Source organism: Gobio gobio (genome assembly GCF_949357685.1).
Source record: "Gobio gobio genome assembly, chromosome: 11".
Classification (NCBI taxonomy): Eukaryota; Metazoa; Chordata; class Actinopteri; order Cypriniformes; family Gobionidae; genus Gobio; species Gobio gobio.
The window spans coordinates 7,153,832-7,172,907 of NC_137104.1; the positions used below are offsets into that span (position 1 = coordinate 7,153,832).

At 38.9% G+C, this 19,076-nt stretch overlaps 2 protein-coding genes across 5 annotated transcripts in view; both read right to left on the reverse strand.

Moving 5' to 3' along the window:
* pdcd6ip (programmed cell death 6 interacting protein) overlaps positions 1 to 12,778 on the reverse strand; it is a 49,877-nt gene extending 37,099 nt beyond the window's left edge. For both annotated transcript variants that reach the window (XM_079829220.1, XM_079829219.1), the window contains exons 1-3: positions 12,472 to 12,778; positions 2,766 to 2,814; positions 2,584 to 2,653 (exon numbers count right to left, since the gene is read on the reverse strand). In XM_079829220.1, the coding sequence (XP_079685346.1) occupies positions 2,584 to 2,653; positions 2,766 to 2,814; positions 12,472 to 12,677 (325 nt within the window). In that variant the 5' untranslated portion in view covers positions 12,678 to 12,778. The remainder of the gene's footprint in view (positions 1 to 2,583; positions 2,654 to 2,765; positions 2,815 to 12,471) is intronic.
* Positions 12,779 to 16,118: 3,340 nt separating this feature from the next.
* Positions 16,119 to 19,076, reverse strand: part of ubp1 (upstream binding protein 1) — a 47,555-nt gene continuing 44,597 nt past the window's right edge. For all 3 annotated transcript variants that reach the window (XM_079829235.1, XM_079829237.1, XM_079829236.1), the window contains exons 15-16: positions 17,723 to 17,774; positions 16,119 to 17,624 (exon numbers count right to left, since the gene is read on the reverse strand). In XM_079829235.1, coding sequence (XP_079685361.1) covers positions 17,587 to 17,624; positions 17,723 to 17,774 — 90 coding nt within the window. In that variant the 3' untranslated portion in view covers positions 16,119 to 17,586. The remainder of the gene's footprint in view (positions 17,625 to 17,722; positions 17,775 to 19,076) is intronic.

Genomic DNA, 19,076 nt, shown 5'->3' on the forward strand with positions numbered 1-19,076 from the left:
TTAACACAGTAGGCCTACATTACATTTATTTGAATGCATTAATGAGAGAGTGATTGTGTTTGTGAATTACTCTTACTGTCTCTATTCATTATGAAGCTGTGGTTTGTACTTACTTCAAAGGTATTAAAATGTATGCCTATAACGGTTGAGTTTCTAAACTACTTTAGTCACTTTAGCTTCTGTCTGAGTTCTCGTTTGTCAAAATATATCAGGCATTAGTTCAACATAATACACATCTGATGGTCGAAACTCGCTTTAATGTTCAAACTGGCAGGGCTTAAACCACATTCAAATGACAAAGCTGTGTGAGGACGCAGGTGAAAGATCTGCCTTCAGGGCGCGCGCGTTTTCAGAGACGCGGCTCGGCTCTCTGCACTGAAAAAAATGGTGTGTTGGATTTACATGATTTAATCATGTACATCGGTTCCACATGATTCAATTAAGTTAAAAAAACATAATTTGTTCACATAATTTCAACATAATGGAATTAAGTAATTTTTAAGTAACCGAATTGAGTAGTCTCACAATGATTTTAATATGGCTCCTTAACAACAGTGGTGCACACGGGGGCTTGAGACCCTGCCTCTTTAATCAAAACACATGTTTATTTTTGTATATTTTTGTTGTCACTTGACTGATCTATAACACAGTACTCAGTAGCTTTCATTATATTTGCCAGCAATAGCACATCATATATGTGTTAAGTGTGAACAGCTCTTTAACGCGCTGAGTCAGTCCATAGCCTAAGCAATCGCTCCGCTCTTCTCCACTATGGTAACCCAGTGTAATTTAAATGGTTCGAATAATTCCAACATAATTAAACATTAAACACTAATAAACAATATAAAGTCTCCCCTTTTTCTCATTTTGCCCAAAAACATATAAAATAACACTTAATTTAAACAATTTTACTCTAGTTGTCAAGTCCCAAGCAAAGCATGCTGGGAACTACAGTTTCAGCAAAAATCATTTTCGAGTACTTAATTGGTTCACATTCACCCCAAATAATTTAATCTAGTAGATTGCACATTTTAGAGAATTACATTAATCGAAAGCAATGAAATCATGTTTAGAAGAGAAACACAAATTTGTTGCGTAGATCACAAATAATACGATTAAGTAAATTGGACAACATGTGTTTTCCTGTTTTTTCAGTGTGTGTCACAGAAAGAAGCTGAGCACCGAACGGAGAAGTTTTCCGTATTGTTGTTTTTGAATAGTTCACAAGCGCTTTAAATGTTGAAACTGGCAAGCCTTTAAACGCATTTACTTGACAAACTTTATGAGCACGAAAGTGAAAGCGGCTTCGGGGCTTGTGTGCGCCGTCTGTGTGTGTGTGTGTCAGCGCGTAGGCTATAAGAACAGCAATTAACTGACCTGTATAAACTGTGTAAAACATGCAGTTACTATAGTGATTCTGGGCATCTATAAACACAGATAACTGCTCCTGCATGCCTGCAAACTGCACTTGATGTGACTGACGGGGCGGAGTCACGTGAAAACCGAAATAACCGACATGGGAAAAATAAGTCGGTTAGAGGTTCTGAATGTCGGATTTGGTTATTTTTCGATTAATCGTACAGCCCTACTTAGCACCCTCTAGCACCCCCGTAGAACCGGGCCTGCCGGTATATTTCCCAAACATGCTCAAAGCGCTTGACCAATCACAACACGCTGGTCCAGCCGACCAATCAGAGCACATAGTGCTTTTCAGAAGGAGGGGCTTAATTGACAGGAACTAAACAGAGCGTTACTGACAGACTGGGAAGAGAAGAGATGCAACAATGGAGAATGTGTGATAAAGAAGGTGTTTTTTGAACGGCAAGCATGAAAACCTGTTCTAGCAGAGCCCAAAAACACAATCAAGACTTTGTAAAAGGGCATAACAGGTCCTCTTTAAGCTATTAAGTTAATGGACTTTTAGATTGCATTTGTAAAGCACTATGTGTGTATGTGTAATTCTGCTATATAAATAAAGTATTAGACTAATAACAGTATTAGTACTTTATCAAGTGAAAAAGTAACATTTGATCATTAATTTAACAAGGACATAAAAGGCATTTGTTATGATTTGTAAACATGTTACAGACAAAAAAAAAAAAATTACCAACGATGTAAATTAAACCAGGACCCTCAATATTGAAAAAAGGTGGTAACATAGCAAGGAAATATGCAATAAAGTGTGCAATGAGTCATGTTAGCTCTTGATAGTCGAGATATTATTATTTATGATGTGCAAACATCAATACGCTTTTTATGTTAATAAGAGATCCCAAGCTGTGCTGCCCTTCCTTTTTACTGGATTAGGTGCCTCCTCTGTTTCTAATGCTTTCCTTAAATATGGATGACAGTTATATTTATTGACGCGTACTTCAAAGCCAATACAAATAATTGTTTAAACACTATATGCAATTTCTTTCAAGTGATATCTGAATATGTCAATCGCTTAAATGTCTTTAAAAAAATACCTATAAAGGCACTTCTGCCATGCAATCGAAAGTACAAATATAAAAAAATATACAGCACAAACTAATTATTTTCTCCAGGCGTGCATTTGTTTGTGTGATGATCTTATCAACTCACCGAGCTTGACTGAGCCTCCAAAAAGTGATCCTTTATCAAAAGCATCTTTCCACGTGAATGTCAGACATAACTGGGGAGAAAAAAAACATGAATTATGTAATATGCAAATGACTCAATATATAATCATCAATCAAAATAGTCATTTTAAATAATGTCTGTGATTGTGAATTTATAAATGATACCTCTGGAAAAGGAAATTTGGGTTCGATTGCACAGAGCTGATCATAATATCTATAGGGGAGACACAACGAGAAAAGAAAGAACTGTTAAAACAGAAAGTGTAGAGAAAAACACTTTCATTTCATTGAAAACATTTGGCGTTTCACAGTCACACAGACAGTAATGACAAAGAAACAACAATTAACAATTAATTAAACATGAAGTAGAAAGACTGAAAATATTAGGCTGTATTCTTGTGAAAAAACACACCAAAAACACTTTTATTTACAGTGCATAATGACACAAATAATGTAGCTACGACAGCGTTCTCATGTGACAGAGTCAGTCTGAAGAACACAAGAACCGACTGACGTAACTGAAGTTACTCAACCCTATTGTTACAGAACTAACTAGTGATACTTATAACACTTCCTTCCTGGAAGGAAAGACGAGCGTTAGCCCACATCACTGCTCCATATTTGTATATAATGCTATGCTTTGCGAGAGGCAAGATATATAAAATATGTAGCAGTGAAAAGAACTATAAAAAGAACATGTCTGTTGACTCAAGGGGGAATACCTCTGAAGGGTGTCGTCACACAAACCAAACACCAGTCTAACTAGGAGCTACAAAGCAGGCCATTCATCTTGACCCTTCAGCATGTCTACAAAGCAGCAAACAAAAAACGTATCCCTATAGCAACACATGCCTCATTAACTTTCCAGATGGCGTAAGTCGGTCCCAGCTGCTACATTAACTCCACACAATTCTTACTCCATATTGGTTATAACTACATGCAGCACGTTTGAGCTTCAGCAAGAACCAATGAGGTTCATTCTCGTGTTACGCGTCACGTTTGATCTTCCTCAAGAACCAATGAGGTTCATTCTCGTGTTACGCATCACGTTTGAGCTTCCTCAAGAACCAATGAGGTTCATTCTCGTGTTACGCATCACGTTTGAGCTTCCTCAAGAACCAATGAGGTTCATTCTCGTGTTACGCATCACGTTTGAGCTTCCTCAAGAACCAATGAGGTTCATTCTCGTGTTACGCATCACGTTTGATCTTCCTCAAGAACCAATGAGGTTCATTCTCGTGTTACGCATCACGTTTGATCTTCCTCAAGAACCAATGAGGTTCATTCTCGTGTCACGCATCACGTTTGAGCTTCCTCAAGAACCAATGAGGTTCATTCTCGTGTTACGCATCACGTTTGAGCTTCAGCAAGAACCAATGAGGTTCATTCTCGTGTTACGCATCACGTTTGAGCTTCCTCAAGAACCAATGAGGTTCATTCTCGTGTTACGCATCACGTTTGAGCTTCCTCAAGAACCAATGAGGTTCATTCTCGTGTTACGCATCACGTTTGAGCTTCAGCAAGAACCAATGAGGTTCATTCTCGTGTCACGCATCACGTTTGAGCTTCCTCAAGAACCAATGAGGTTCATTCTCATGTTACGCATCACGTTTGATCTTCCTCAAGAACCAATGAGGTTCATTCTCATGTTACGCATCACGTTTGATCTTCCTCAAGAACCAATGAGGTTCATTCTCGTGTTACGCATCACGTTTGAGCTTCCTCAAGAACCAATGAGGTTCATTCTCGTGTTACGCATCACGTTTGAGCTTCCTCAAGAACCAATAAGGTTCATTCTCGTGTTACGCATCACGTTTGAGCTTCCTCAAGAACCAATAAGGTTCATTCTCGTGTTACGCATCACGTTTGAGCTTCCTCAAGAACCAATGAGGTTCATTCTCGTGTTACGCATCACGTTTGAGCTTCAGTGAGAACCAATGAGGTTCATTCTTGTGTTACGCATCACGTTTGAGCTTCTGTAAGAACCAATGAGGTTCATTCTTGTGTTACGCATCACGTTTGAGCTTCTGTAAGAACCAATGAGGTTCATTCTCGTGTTACGCATCACGTTTTAGCTTCTGTAAGAACCAATGAGGTTCATTCTCGTGTTACGCATCACGTTTGATCTTCCTCAAGAACCAATGAGGTTCATTCTCGTGTTACGCATCACGTTTGAGCTTCCTCAAGAACCAATGAGGTTCATTCTCGTGTTACGCATCACGTTTGAGCTTCCTCAAGAACCAATGAGGTTCATTCTCATGTTACGCATCACGTTTGAGCTTCCGCAAGAACCAATGAGGTTCATTCGTGTTACGCATCACGTTTGAGCTTCAGCAAGAACCAATGAGGTTCATTCTCATGTTACGCATCACGTTTGATCTTCCTCAAGAACCAATGAGGTTCATTCTCATGTTACGCATCACGTTTGATTTTTCTCAAGAACCAATGAGGTTCATTCTCGTGTTACGCATCACGTTTGAGCTTCCTCAAGAACCAATAAGGTTCATTCTCGTGTTACGCATCACGTTTGAGCTTCCTCAAGAACCAATAAGGTTCATTCTCGTGTTACGCATCACGTTTGAGCTTCCTCAAGAACCAATAAGGTTCATTCTCGTGTTACGCATCACGTTTGAGCTTCCTCAAGAACCAATGAGGTTCATTCTCGTGTTACGCATCACGTTTGATCTTCCTCAAGAACCAATGAGGTTCATTCTCGTGTTACGCATCACGTTTGATCTTCCTCAAGAACCAATGAGGTTCATTCTCGTGTCACGCATCACGTTTGAGCTTCCTCAAGAACCAATGAGGTTCATTCTCGTGTTACGCATCACGTTTGAGCTTCAGCAAGAACCAATGAGGTTCATTCTCGTGTTACGCATCACGTTTGAGCTTCCTCAAGAACCAATGAGGTTCATTCTCGTGTTACGCATCACGTTTGAGCTTCCTCAAGAACCAATGAGGTTCATTCTCGTGTCACGCATCACGTTTGAGCTTCCTCAAGAACCAATGAGGTTCATTCTCATGTTACGCATCACGTTTGAGCTTCCTCAAGAACCAATAAGGTCCATTCGTGTTACGCATCACGTTTGAGCTTCCTCAAGAACCAATGAGGTTCATTCTCGTGTTACGCATCACGTTTGAGCTTCAGCGAGAACCAATGAGGTTCATTCTCGTGTTAAGCATCACGTTTGAGCTTCAGCAAGAACCAATGAGGTTCATTCTCGTGTTACGCATCACGTTTGAGCTTCCTCAAGAACCAATGAGGTTCATTCTCGTGTTACGCATCACGTTTGAGCTTCCTCAAGAACCAATGAGGTTCATTCTCGTGTTACGCATCACGTTTGAGCTTCCTCAAGAACCAATGAGGTTCATTCTCGTGTCACGCATCACGTTTGAGCTTCCTCAAGAACCAATGAGGTTCATTCTCATGTTACGCATCACGTTTGAGCTTCCGCAAGAACCAATGAGGTCCATTCGTGTTACGCATCACGTTTGAGCTTCAGCAAGAACCAATGAGGTTCATTCTCATGTTACGCATCACGTTTGATCTTCCTCAAGAACCAATGAGGTTCATTCTCATGTTACGCATCACGTTTGATCTTCCTCAAGAACCAATGAGGTTCATTCTCGTGTTACGCATCACGTTTGAGCTTCCTCAAGAACCAATAAGGTTCATTCTCGTGTTACGCATCACGTTTGAGCTTCCTCAAGAACCAATAAGGTTCATTCTCGTGTTACGCATCACGTTTGAGCTTCCTCAAGAACCAATAAGGTTCATTCTCGTGTTACGCATCACGTTTGAGCTTCCTCAAGAACCAATGAGGTTCATTCTCGTGTTACGCATCACGTTTGAGCTTCAGCGAGAACCAATGAGGTTCATTCTCGTGTTAAGCATCACGTTTGAGCTTCAGCAAGAACCAATGAGGTTCATTCTCGTGTTACGCATCACGTTTGATCTTCCTCAAGAACCAATGAGGTTCATTCTCGTGTTACGCATCACGTTTGAGCTTCCTCAAGAACCAATGAGGTTCATTCTCGTGTTACGCATCACGTTTGAGTAGGGCTGGGCGATTTTGCCTAAAAAAAAAAATCTTTGATTTTTTAAAGAAAAATTCGAGTTTCGATTCGATTTTTGTTTTTTTTCCCAATGCACTTAAAAAATGACTGCAGACATCAGATATAGTGTCAAAAGTGCAACTTTATTGCTATGATTGTCTGTCAATCAACAATTTCAAGCGTTAACCCAGGTTTAAGCAAAAGTGCAACAACTTCACAGTAGCTTAAATTTTCTGTTCAAGAAATCAGATAATTACAAATTTTGTAACATATAACATTACAATAATAAAAAAAAAACTCTTCTCAGTGCGAATATAAAAAATGAAACATGCCTGTGGCAGACATATAGCCTGCTCAAAGAGTGAAAAAATGTAAACTTTTATCTAACAACAAAACACGTGCTTGTTAGATCTCTGAAACATTGTGCATGCTCATTCTAAACATTTTTTGCTAGAAAGATGCATCTCCAGCTCACTGCGGATCTTTTCCCGAGTTGTATTGTACAGGTGAGGCAGCGCTACAGTGGCGAAATACTTGGGACTGGGGACAACGTATCTCGCATCTAATACTTTCAGCATCTGATTAAAGCCTCGCTTTTCGACAGAATAAATTGGCAGCATGTCTGTGGCAATATAAAACGTGATCGCCTCTGTAATCGCTTTCCATCGCGCTCCGTTCTTATCATAAGGCACAAAGTTTGTAAAGCTCTCAGGAAGTGTAGTTTGCTTTTTAGCTGTTTTCGCTACGGAGCCGGCTGCACTTCTCCCATTCTTCACGATGTTTATTCCTCAGGTGCTGGAACAGATTTGTTGTACTGCTGCTTCCAGTAGCAACAGCCTTGAAACATATTTTGCAGCAAGGCTTCATCTGTGTTTTGTCTGCTGCATCAAAACCAAACCAGTTCCAGATTACGGAATTACCTGTGCCTTTCTTTGGAACTAGTTCTCTGCTACACGATGCCATGTTGTTTTGACTGTTGTTTTGTTGTTTTGTCTGTTACGCGGGGCGGGGGCTGGGCGGCTGGCTCATATCGCTATGGTAACGCACAAGGACGAAACGCGGAAAAGTCCGAAAAAACTATTGTGGTAAAAAACTCGAGTTTGCAAAAAAAAAATCGTTTTAAACTACAAAATCGATAAATCGATTAAATCGATTTTTTGCCCAGCCCTACGTTTGAGCTTCAGCAAGAACCAATGAGGTTCATTCTCGTGTCACGCATCACGTTTGAGCTTCCGCAAGAACCAATGAGGTTCATTCTCGTGTTACGCATCACGTTTGAGCTTCCGCAAGAACCAATGAGGTTCATTCTCGTGTTACGCATCACGTTTGAGCTTCCGCAAGAACCAATGAGGTTCATTCTCGTGTTACGCATCACGTTTGAGCTTCAGCAAGAACCAATGAGGTTCATTCTCGTGTTACGCATCACGTTTGAGCTTCAGCAAGAACCAATAAGGTTCATTCTCATGTTACGCATCACGTTTGATCTTCCTCAAGAACCAATGAGGTTCATTCTCGTGTTACGCATCACGTTTGAGCTTCCTCAAGAACCAATGAGGTTCATTCTCGTGTCACGCATCACGTTTGAGCTTCCTCAAGAACCAATGAGGTTCATTCTCATGTTACGCATCACGTTTGAGCTTCCGCAAGAACCAATGAGGTTCATTCTCGTGTTACGCATCACGTTTGAGCTTCCTCAAGAACCAATGAGGTTCATTCTCGTGTCACGCATCACGTTTGAGCTTCCTCAAGAACCAATGAGGTTCATTCTCGTGTTACGCATCACGTTTGAGCTTCAGCAAGAACCAATGAGGTTCATTCTCGTGTTACGCATCACGTTTGAGCTTCCTCAAGAACCAATGAGGTTCATTCTCGTGTCACGCATCACGTTTGAGCTTCCTCAAGAACCAATGAGGTTCATTCTCATGTTACGCATCACGTTTGAGCTTCCGCAAGAACCAATGAGGTTCATTCTCATGTTACGCATCACGTTTGAGCTTCAGCAAGAACCAATGAGGTTCATTCTCATGTTACGCATCACGTTTGAGCTTCCGCAAGAACCAATGAGGTTCATTCTCGTGTTACGCATCACGTTTGAGCTTCAGCAAGAACCAATGAGGTTCATTCTCATGTTACGCATAACGTTTGATCTTCCTCAAGAACCAATGAGGTTCATTCTCGTGTCACGCATCACGTTTGAGCTTCAGCAAGAACCAATGAGGTTCATTCTCGTGTCACGCATCACGTTTGAGCTTCCTCAAGAACCAATGAGGTTCATTCTCGTGTCACGCATCACGTTTGAGCTTCCTCAAGAACCAATGAGGTTCATTCTCGTGTCACGCATCACGTTTGAGCTTCCGCAAGAACCAATGAGGTTCATTCTCGTGTCACGCATCACGTTTGAGCTTCCTCAAGAACCAATGAGGTTCATTCTCGTGTTACGCATCACGTTTGAGCTTCCTCAAGAACCAATGAGGTTCATTCTCGTGTTACGCATCACGTTTGAGCTTCCTCAAGAACCAATGAGGTTCATTCTCGTGTCACGCATCACGTTTGAGCTTCAGCAAGAACCAATGAGGTTCATTCTCGTGTTACGCATCACGTTTGATCTTCCTCAAGAACCAATGAGGTTCATTCTCGTGTTACGCATCACGTTTGAGCTTCCGCAAGAACCAATGAGGTTCATTCTCGTGTCACGCATCACGTTTGAGCTTCCTCAAGAACCAATGAGGTTCATTCTCGTGTTACGCATCACGTTTGAGCTTCCTCAAGAACCAATGAGGTTCATTCTCATGTTACGCATCACGTTTGATCTTCCTCAAGAACCAATGAGGTTCATTCTCGTGTTACGCATCACGTTTGATCTTCCTCAAGAACCAATGAGGTTCATTCTCGTGTCACGCATCACGTTTGAGCTTCAGCAAGAACCAATGAGGTTCATTCTCGTGTTACGCATCACGTTTGATCTTCCTCAAGAACCAATGAGGTTCATTCTCGTGTTACGCATCACGTTTGAGCTTCCGCAAGAACCAATGAGGTTCATTCTCGTGTCACGCATCACGTTTGAGCTTCCTCAAGAACCAATGAGGTTCATTCTCGTGTTACGCATCACGTTTGAGCTTCCTCAAGAACCAATGAGGTTCATTCTCATGTTACGCATCACGTTTGAGCTTCCTCAAGAACCAATGAGGTTCATTCTCATGTTACGCATCACGTTTGATCTTCCTCAAGAACCAATGAGGTTCATTCTCGTGTTACGCATCACGTTTGAGCTTCCTCAAGAACCAATGAGGTTCATTCTCGTGTTACGCATCACGTTTGAGCTTCCTCAAGAACCAATGAGGTTCATTCTCGTGTTACGCATCACGTTTGAGCTTCCTCAAGAACCAATGAGGTTCATTCTCGTGTTACGCATCACGTTTGAGCTTCCTCAAGAACCAATGAGGTTCATTCTCGTGTCACGCATCACGTTTGAGCTTCCTCAAGAACCAATGAGGTTCATTCTCATGTTACGCATCACGTTTGAGCTTCCGCAAGAACCAATGAGGTTCATTCTCGTGTTACGCATCACGTTTGAGCTTCCTCAAGAACCAATGAGGTTCATTCTCGTGTCACGCATCACGTTTGAGCTTCCTCAAGAACCAATGAGGTTCATTCTCGTGTTACGCATCACGTTTGAGCTTCCGCAAGAACAAATGAGGTTCATTCTCATGTTACGCATCACGTTTGAGCTTCCGCAAGAACCAATGAGGTTCATTCTCGTGTTACGCATCACGTTTGAGCTTCCTCAAGAACCAATGAGGTTCATTCTCGTGTCACGCATCACGTTTGAGCTTCCTCAAGAACCAATGAGGTTCATTCTCGTGTCACGCATCACGTTTGAGCTTCCTCAAGAACCAATGAGGTTCATTCTCGTGTCACGCATCACGTTTGAGCTTCCGCAAGAACAAATAAGGTTCATTCTCGTGTTACGCATCACGTTTGAGCTTCAGCAAGAACCAATGAGGTTCATTCTCGTGTTACGCATCACGTTTGAGCTTCCGCAAGAACAAATGAGGTTCATTCTCGTGTTACGCATCACGTTTGATCTTCCTCAAGAACAAATAAGGTTCATTCTCGTGTTACGCATCACGTTTGAGCTTCCGCAAGAACAAATAAGGTTCATTCTCGTGTTACGCATCACGTTTGAGCTTCAGCAAGAACCAATGAGGTTCATTCTCGTGTTACGCATCACGTTTGAGCTTCAGCAAGAACCAATGAGGTTCATTCTCGTGTTACGCATCACGTTTGAGCTTCCTCAAGAACCAATGAGGTTCATTCTCGTGTTACGCATCACGTTTGATCTTCCTCAAGAACCAATGAGGTTTGTTTTATTCAACTCATAAGGATTAGTTTTTCGATCACTTTATGAACGTTTTGAAGTGTCAGTGGTAGTTGTGTAGCTGACAATGGAGGGACAGAAATCTCTCAGATTTCATCAAAAGATCTTCATTTGTGTTCTGAAGATGAACGAAAGTCTTATGGGTTTGGAACGTCATGAGGCCGCCTGTGAGTAATTAATGACAAAACTTTCATTTTTGGGTGAAATATCCCTTTAATATGAAGAGCAGGGGGGTATTCCAGAAAGCAAGGTTACATTATTAAGAAAATATCCCATTGAAAAAAAAAAAAACTAAAACTTTTGCACGCAGACCCACAATGTGAGATGAGAATAAAATAAGATTACAATAAAATAAACATTGCTTTATGTTATAATAGTGTTTTATAATATATATGCGTGAAAGCATGATGCATTAACAAATTAACTAGCCATTTCCTAATCTCTTCCAAAGCTCCAATGATCAACTGCTGGTTTTCAGATAAAGTAATAAATCATGTAACCAGGTGATACATATTTTCCAAAAATAAAACGTGTACGTCACACACACACACACCTGTCTCCACCCCAGTCTCTTCATGACGTAATGGAGTCACGAGGCCGATGATTCAATTGCTTAAAAACTATACGAATATAATATAACTTCCTTCTTTATTTCAGTCATCTGCGTCGAATGCATTATTAATGTAACTTACATATGAAAGCTTGACGGGGTCAGTCTGAAAGACACACCTGAGTCACGCACAACCAGGAAGCCGGTGACGTATGATAAATATATAGTTGACGCGCGCATGGACTTCTTACATTCAACTTTATCTATACATTTATATTAATGTATATATTAGATGCTGTAATTTGTCGCCGTTTTATGTGTTTCACCTTTTTTGTTTTTGGGATAACTAACTTAGTTAATTTTTAATGGTCATTGGGTGTGACAAATACATTTTAAAAGACAAATATTCTTGGTATTAATATACTTATATAAGGCGTTTTAAAAAGAGAGTAGCATGTCACACCATGGGATGTCAACTTCCCCAAAAAAAAATTAATCTTTGCCCAAAACTGTGCAACCACACACCGCCCTAAACACAAAACATAACTGTAGACGTAATTTAAGCAACAAACAAGACAACCAACTTGAGCAACACTACCAGTTTACGTTTTATATGTTTATGAAGCAAATAAAAACAGATAAGATGAGGTACATGCTACGTCACCAACGGTAGTCATCACTACATTAGCTAAACTCTTGACGAAACTATTAAAGTACATAAACATTTATTAATTTAGCTAGGTGTAACTCAAGCTTCTGCTATCCGCTAACGGCAAATAATCAGCACTTCAGCAAATTATATAGATTAATTAACACTCCACGACATTGTAGCAGAATATGAACACCCTGTGAAACTTCGTAATGAAGTTGTCTTGTCATGATCTCACCTCAGCAGGATTTCCAGCGAGCTCTCGTGTTTGTCCAGCGGCCTCCCCAGAGCACTTTTGCGGAGCTTGTTGAGCTCCTCCACGGCACGGACATACTCCGCCTGCTCCTCACCGGGAGGATACGTGGCCGTTACAAATTTCAACAACGGTTTCACTAAGTCGACCTCTGAGGACTTTTTCAACGGGACAGAAATAAACGTCGCCATTTAGGCCCGCGGAAACGACACAGTTCTAGTGGAAAATGAGAACACTGCACACGGACAAAAACAAAGGCAGAGCACTTCCTGGTTCTCTCGAGTGCGTCATCGCGTCAGATGTACTGTCAAAGTCACGCATGCGCATTCCAGAGCCGTTCCTGCACTCGCGGGTGTAATCGTTACATAAATTATGTAACGATTCCTAACACGCTTAAAGGTGAACTATGTAAGATTTTTGCAGTAAAATATACAAAAACCACTAGGCCAGTGTTATATATTTTGTTCAGTTGAGTACTTAGAATATCCCAAATGTTTCCAACTATTTGTTAATCGTGAGAAATTGCTATTTTAACCAATGAACCGGGACGTGTGAGCTATGCGTGTGAGGGAGTCGCCTGTCGATTGCGTCATATCTGCGTTACCCTCGGTTTCCGGTTTTATTTAGCAGAAACGTGTTTTTTTAGTTTGTTTTTTTAACAGAAACGCTTTACTCTCACTGCAGTGTGAACAAGTGTCATGGCAGCCGCAGAGAGAACGTCATAACTTCATTTTCAACACACTCAGATGTGTTTAATACGATAAACAGAGTTGCGTTACCTCATACTCATGACTGGAAAAGAGGAAGTGGCGCCGGCGACTGTGTCATAATAACAGTCCCGCTCTTCAATCGCTCCAGCGGTTCCTCAGCTCCACAACACTCGGTCCTGCTTCTGCTTCAGACTACAGTAACCTTAATAATCACATTATGAACATGATTTCTGCCCGAGTCCTATCTCAATTCTTTCCCACCGGCTGTGAGGTGAAGACCACATGTCCCAAGATTCTGCGCTCAAACGTGGCGTCATCAAACTACGCCTTTGTTTTGAACAGGCGACCTCTAGTTACATAGTGTAGCTTTAATACGCAAGTAGCGTTTTATTTCCATGTTCTTGCACAGGTGGCTCATGTGGAACTATATTTTAGTAGGCCTATTGGATACATTCTATAGATGCAGCAAATTAAAAGTTTTGCATTTAAATCATGTTTTTGCTGGGTCTACTAAGTCTTTGGTCTAACAGAACTAAACAGGTGCATTACAAGAGTTTTTAGTGTTGCAGTGTAATTATATATTTGAGTACTGAGTGGCAGTTTTGGGGAAAGTTACTTTGAAAAGTAATGCATTACAATATTGCGTTACTCCCTTAAAAAGTAACTTATTGAGTTACTTTTTAAGAAAAGTAATGCGTTGCGTTACTTTTGGGTTACTTTTTCTCACCTGGGCTGGGCTTTATAACAAAAAAGTTATATTTTTGTGCGACGGCAAAGACCTCTTCATACCAAAATTGAAATAATAAGCCCCAGGCTGAGGTAAAAATGCAAATTCCTGCATGAACAGTAGAGGGCGCAGCTCTGCTGCCATTCTGGATAATGGTAGAGTAGGATGCTGGAGAAAAAAGTTTTACCAATAAAAACAAAAAATCTTGTAATTTTCATCATCAAAGGTCAGCAGCAAGACATTGGTAAACTAAATATAAAGGTAGATTATGCATAAAAATTGTTGTTTTATTTAACATTTAATTATTGGAAGTTTGCATAGTATTCTGATTTTGCATTTGACGGATTTTAATCATTTTGAGGAGTACAGAATCTTTATTGTGCAAGTGAGATAAATAAATGCTCACATTTAGTCTAGAACTACAATAACCCTCATGTTTACACACAACGCCTCTGCACTTATTTTTCTCAACATGGGGGCAGGAGAACTGTCAGTCAAATTAATGTGAAAAAGTAACTCAGATATTTTGTTGTAAATTTTGAAAGTAATGCGTTACTTTACTAGTTACTTGGAAAAAGTAATATTATTACGTAACTCAAGTTACTTGTAATGCGTTACCCCCAACACTGCTGAGTAGTAATAATTAAAGGTGCAGTGTGTAATATTTAGGACGATCAAGGATTGTGTTGCGCTCTTCTTAATAACAATCGCTACTGCTTCCGCTTCAGACTACAGTAACGTTAATAATCGCATCCATGAACATGATTTCTGCACGAGTCCTATCCCGATTCTTTCCCACCGGCTGTGAGGTGAAGACCACGTCCCAAGATTCTGCGCTCAAACTTGGCGTCATCAAACTACGCCTTTGTTTTGAATAGGCAACCTCTAGTGGATGAAAAAGTTACATAGTGCAGCTTTAAACAGAGTCCCCTTACAGTGAAGTCGCCATTTTGTACCGCCATGTTTCTACAGTAGCCCTAAATGGACAAACTGCTCGACAGAGCTAGCAACTCTCTGCTCTCTCCGACGACGACATCTTTGTCCTGTGTTGGCCACCGTAGCTTCTCTATGTGCTTCAAAAGGGAGGGGTGAGCGGTGGGCGGTTGCAATTCACAACCTCACCACTAAAATATACACAGTGCACCTTTAACTACATGTACTTACTATAAGGTTAGCCACACCCTAATATTAACCCTTTAGGTTGGTTGCACGTAATTATGCAATTTATAGTTATTACTACAGTAACAAGGACACTGTAAAATAACGTGTTACCAAGTTGTTGTTTTTTTACAGTAAGTACCTATGAATCACTTTTTATAATTTAAATACTTTTTTATTTAAAATTCACTAGAAATTTGACAATGGTCTCAGAATTTAGAGAAATCCCCAGTTTGATCCATATAGGAAAGGCTTTAACTATAAGGGAGAGAGTATAAGTTTACCCTGGCACATCTTACCCCGATGACTCATCCATTTTTTGTCATGTGGCCATATATTTATGGCCTGCCCTATTACATAACTAACCCTAACCAAACCTGTAATTTAGAAGCATTTTTATTGTAAAACATATGTCAATTTGCACAAAAAATTAATTTACCCAACAGGTCTAAAAATACATTCATAGATGTTGGTGAAATACCAGTGTATTAAACCATTGTAATTATTTGGCTAAAGATTAACCTTGAATTATTAGATGAAGCATTTCCCCCCACATGCCTTTACAGTAGCGTGCAATAGAAGTTGCAATTGTCTTTTCTTCCCTATTGTGATGTATATATCCCAATAAAACGGCTTCTCGACCAAGAAAAAATGTAGGGGCGGGGCTTGATTTTGTCCATGGGGAATTGATCGGATGGTTGTGGTTTGTTATTGGTGGATTTCAGGTGAGTGACAGGTTGCCCCGCCCTCACATCAGTAATAAATCCTGCAATATTTCATAATTTTTATTTTATTTCATGTAGACTCTAAATGCGTGCTATTACACCATTGGATTTTGCATGAACTTTTTTAAAGTAATTTGTCTCATTCACATTTATATTTTTTGACATATTTCTATAAATGTCTTCTTTGTTTGCAGACATCCTTAATGAGATAAGGATTATTATTTTGAACCTTTTTATCCATAAATCAGCCATTACATTTTAAAAGTATATACCCCTCTCTTCTCATTATAGTAAACACTCCAGAGACAATATATGAAAATTATTTTTTATTTTGGTACAGGCATTAATTGTGTACATCTCAGCACCCCTATGGAAGAGAGGACAGACAGTGACGTGAGGGCACCATGATTATCATCACGGAAACGCAGAGGACAGTCCGATGATCCACAGCATTTGATCTGAGGAAGAGAACACACCTCTCCATGTATCTAGACTTTGATCATTTGTTCAACCTGGAAACGGCATGTACAACAAAAGTCTAAGTGAGCATCCAACGACAGCAAGGTATCAAACGGCGTGACATTTTATTGTGGTTTCGGTTTCAGTGCAGACCTGGCCATTCCTTTCATGATTTTTTTCTTTTTTTGAGACTTAAAAGGAGTCAACATTCCTACAACCATGCTCCCCTATAAAGTGGCAATAATAAGCACAGTGCATGCCAAAGCACAGCTGCCCCATACATGACTACTGAGATCGACGGTCTCGATTCAAAGAGGGAAAAAAAGGCTAGGTTTAACTGGAGTAGCTGACGGTAAACCACGTGTGCATTGAGAAAAGCACCAGTTCATGTCATATCCTAGGCCAAAAAGGTACAAGGTAAAATAACGCAAAGGCATTTAGGGAAATATCATTTATGGAGGCTTGTGATTGTGCTCCTTAATCAATAATCATGTTAAAATCCGTGCCAGGTGCTACTATAAAGGGCAGTATTAGTTACCAGGCACAGAAAGTATTGAAGCACAATCTAAAAACCAATGATTTAATTCTAAACGTGTGGAACTAGCTGACACTTAATTCATCTGGCTAAGCACAAAATAAACTATCAGAAGAAATGTTGGCACCAGAGACGATTGGTCTTGAGAGAGGAATTGGAAAACGATATCAGAGTAGGACACACGTCTCACAACCTCAGAATTATTTCATCCAGACAGACATAAAGACGTCCTGCGCATGCCTAAGTCAGGACGCGCCTCCCCACATCTCAGAGAGAGGTCGTTGTGATGCCGTCTGCAGGCCAGTCCGAAGGGTCGACAACTCACAGACAAAAGGCGAACAAACTCAAGTAAGTACTGTACGTTCATAACTAGCAAAGTGAGGACAGAGTCTGAGCGCGGCCGTATCGCGCCGCCGGATGCTCGGATTCTCCCACGAATTAAGTAAAACTGGTCACAAATCTCCTCCACTTCCTCCATCCCCTCCCGATTCAACCTTTAAAAACTCACTCGCACGCATACTTAAAAGCCCACCGCTTGCACACACTGGCATCAGTTTAAGTGTTTTCAATATGAAACAATTTACACACTGAAGTCAGATTCTAACAGTTAGGAGGCCCTGCCCAACCCCGGCGATCGCTCTCCCTCTCTCTCCCCGACGTCTGGGACGTGAAGAACGAGAGAGAGAGATAAGGAAAGGAAGAGAGAGGAGGATGGAGGGAACACGCTCAATGCTCAAGAGCGGCAGTATGGAGCCTTGTGATGTCTTCGCACTCTCTGCTTCAGCTCTACTTCAGAACGAGGTGAAATCCATCACTGGTGTCGTCTGAGGAGGAGCAAACGTCAGAGAGGTCATGTGGAGAACAAGAAAAGCATCGAGGGGTTTTGATGACAGCTTTTCAGTGTTATTTGGAAATGTCTCACCTTGTATTGTGCTGACAATGAAACAGCTCTCATCGGGGAAGTTATAAACCATCTGCAAGCAGAAAAAGATGATCTTATATATATATTAGGACACATTTGAGTTACTAAGGTCTTGCTACACAGTCATCTGATTTGTTTTTCCAAACCTGATCTTCAGAACTGACTGTAAGTGATTCAATTACATCGGTTAGTTCAAACAATGTAGTCACTATCATTATTGCTACAGTAATTAGTAATTACTTTTATATTGAAATATAAAACAGTAGCTGTCAATACTACTGTTTTATATAAAACTAATATTATATAGTTGTAGTATGTTGTAGTAGTATATATATGTATGTAGTTATTATAGTTTATATGGTATATGTTTCATATATATATATAAATCAATATATTATTTATTAATATATATATATATATATATATATATATATATATATATATATATATATATATATATATATATATAACAAACTATATAATAACTACATAATAATAGTTTTATATATGTAGTTATTATAGTTTATATGGTATATGTTTCATATATATATATATAAATCAATATATTATTTATTAATATATATATATATAAAACAAACTATATAATAACTATATAATAATAGTTTTATATAAAACCGTAGCATTGACAGCTAATGTTTTATATTAATATAAAAGTAATATATTTATTAAATAAAACATTATATATATAAATAATTACTTTTATATTAAAATATAAAATAGTAGCTGTCAATGCTACTGTTTTTTATATAAAACTATTATAGGTATAATATATATATAGTTATTATATATATATATATATATATATATATATATATAGTTATTATATATATATATATATATATATATATATATATATATATATATATATATATATATATATATATATATATATATATATATATATATATATATATATATATATATATATATATATATATATATATATATATATACACACACACACACATACATTAATAAATAATAATAATTATATATATATATATATATATATATATATATATATCATAATAAGTATATTACTTATTAATTTATATGTGTATAAATGTATATGTGTGCAGTAACATTGACAGCTACTATTTTATATTTTAATATAAAAGTAATATATATATATATATATATATATATATATATATATATATATATATATATATATATATATATATATATATATATATATATATATATATATATATATATATATATATATATATATATATATATATATATATATATATATATATAGTTTCTGGAGCAGTCTCAAAATTAAGCTTTGATCACAGGAATTACTTACATTTTTACAATATATTCAAAT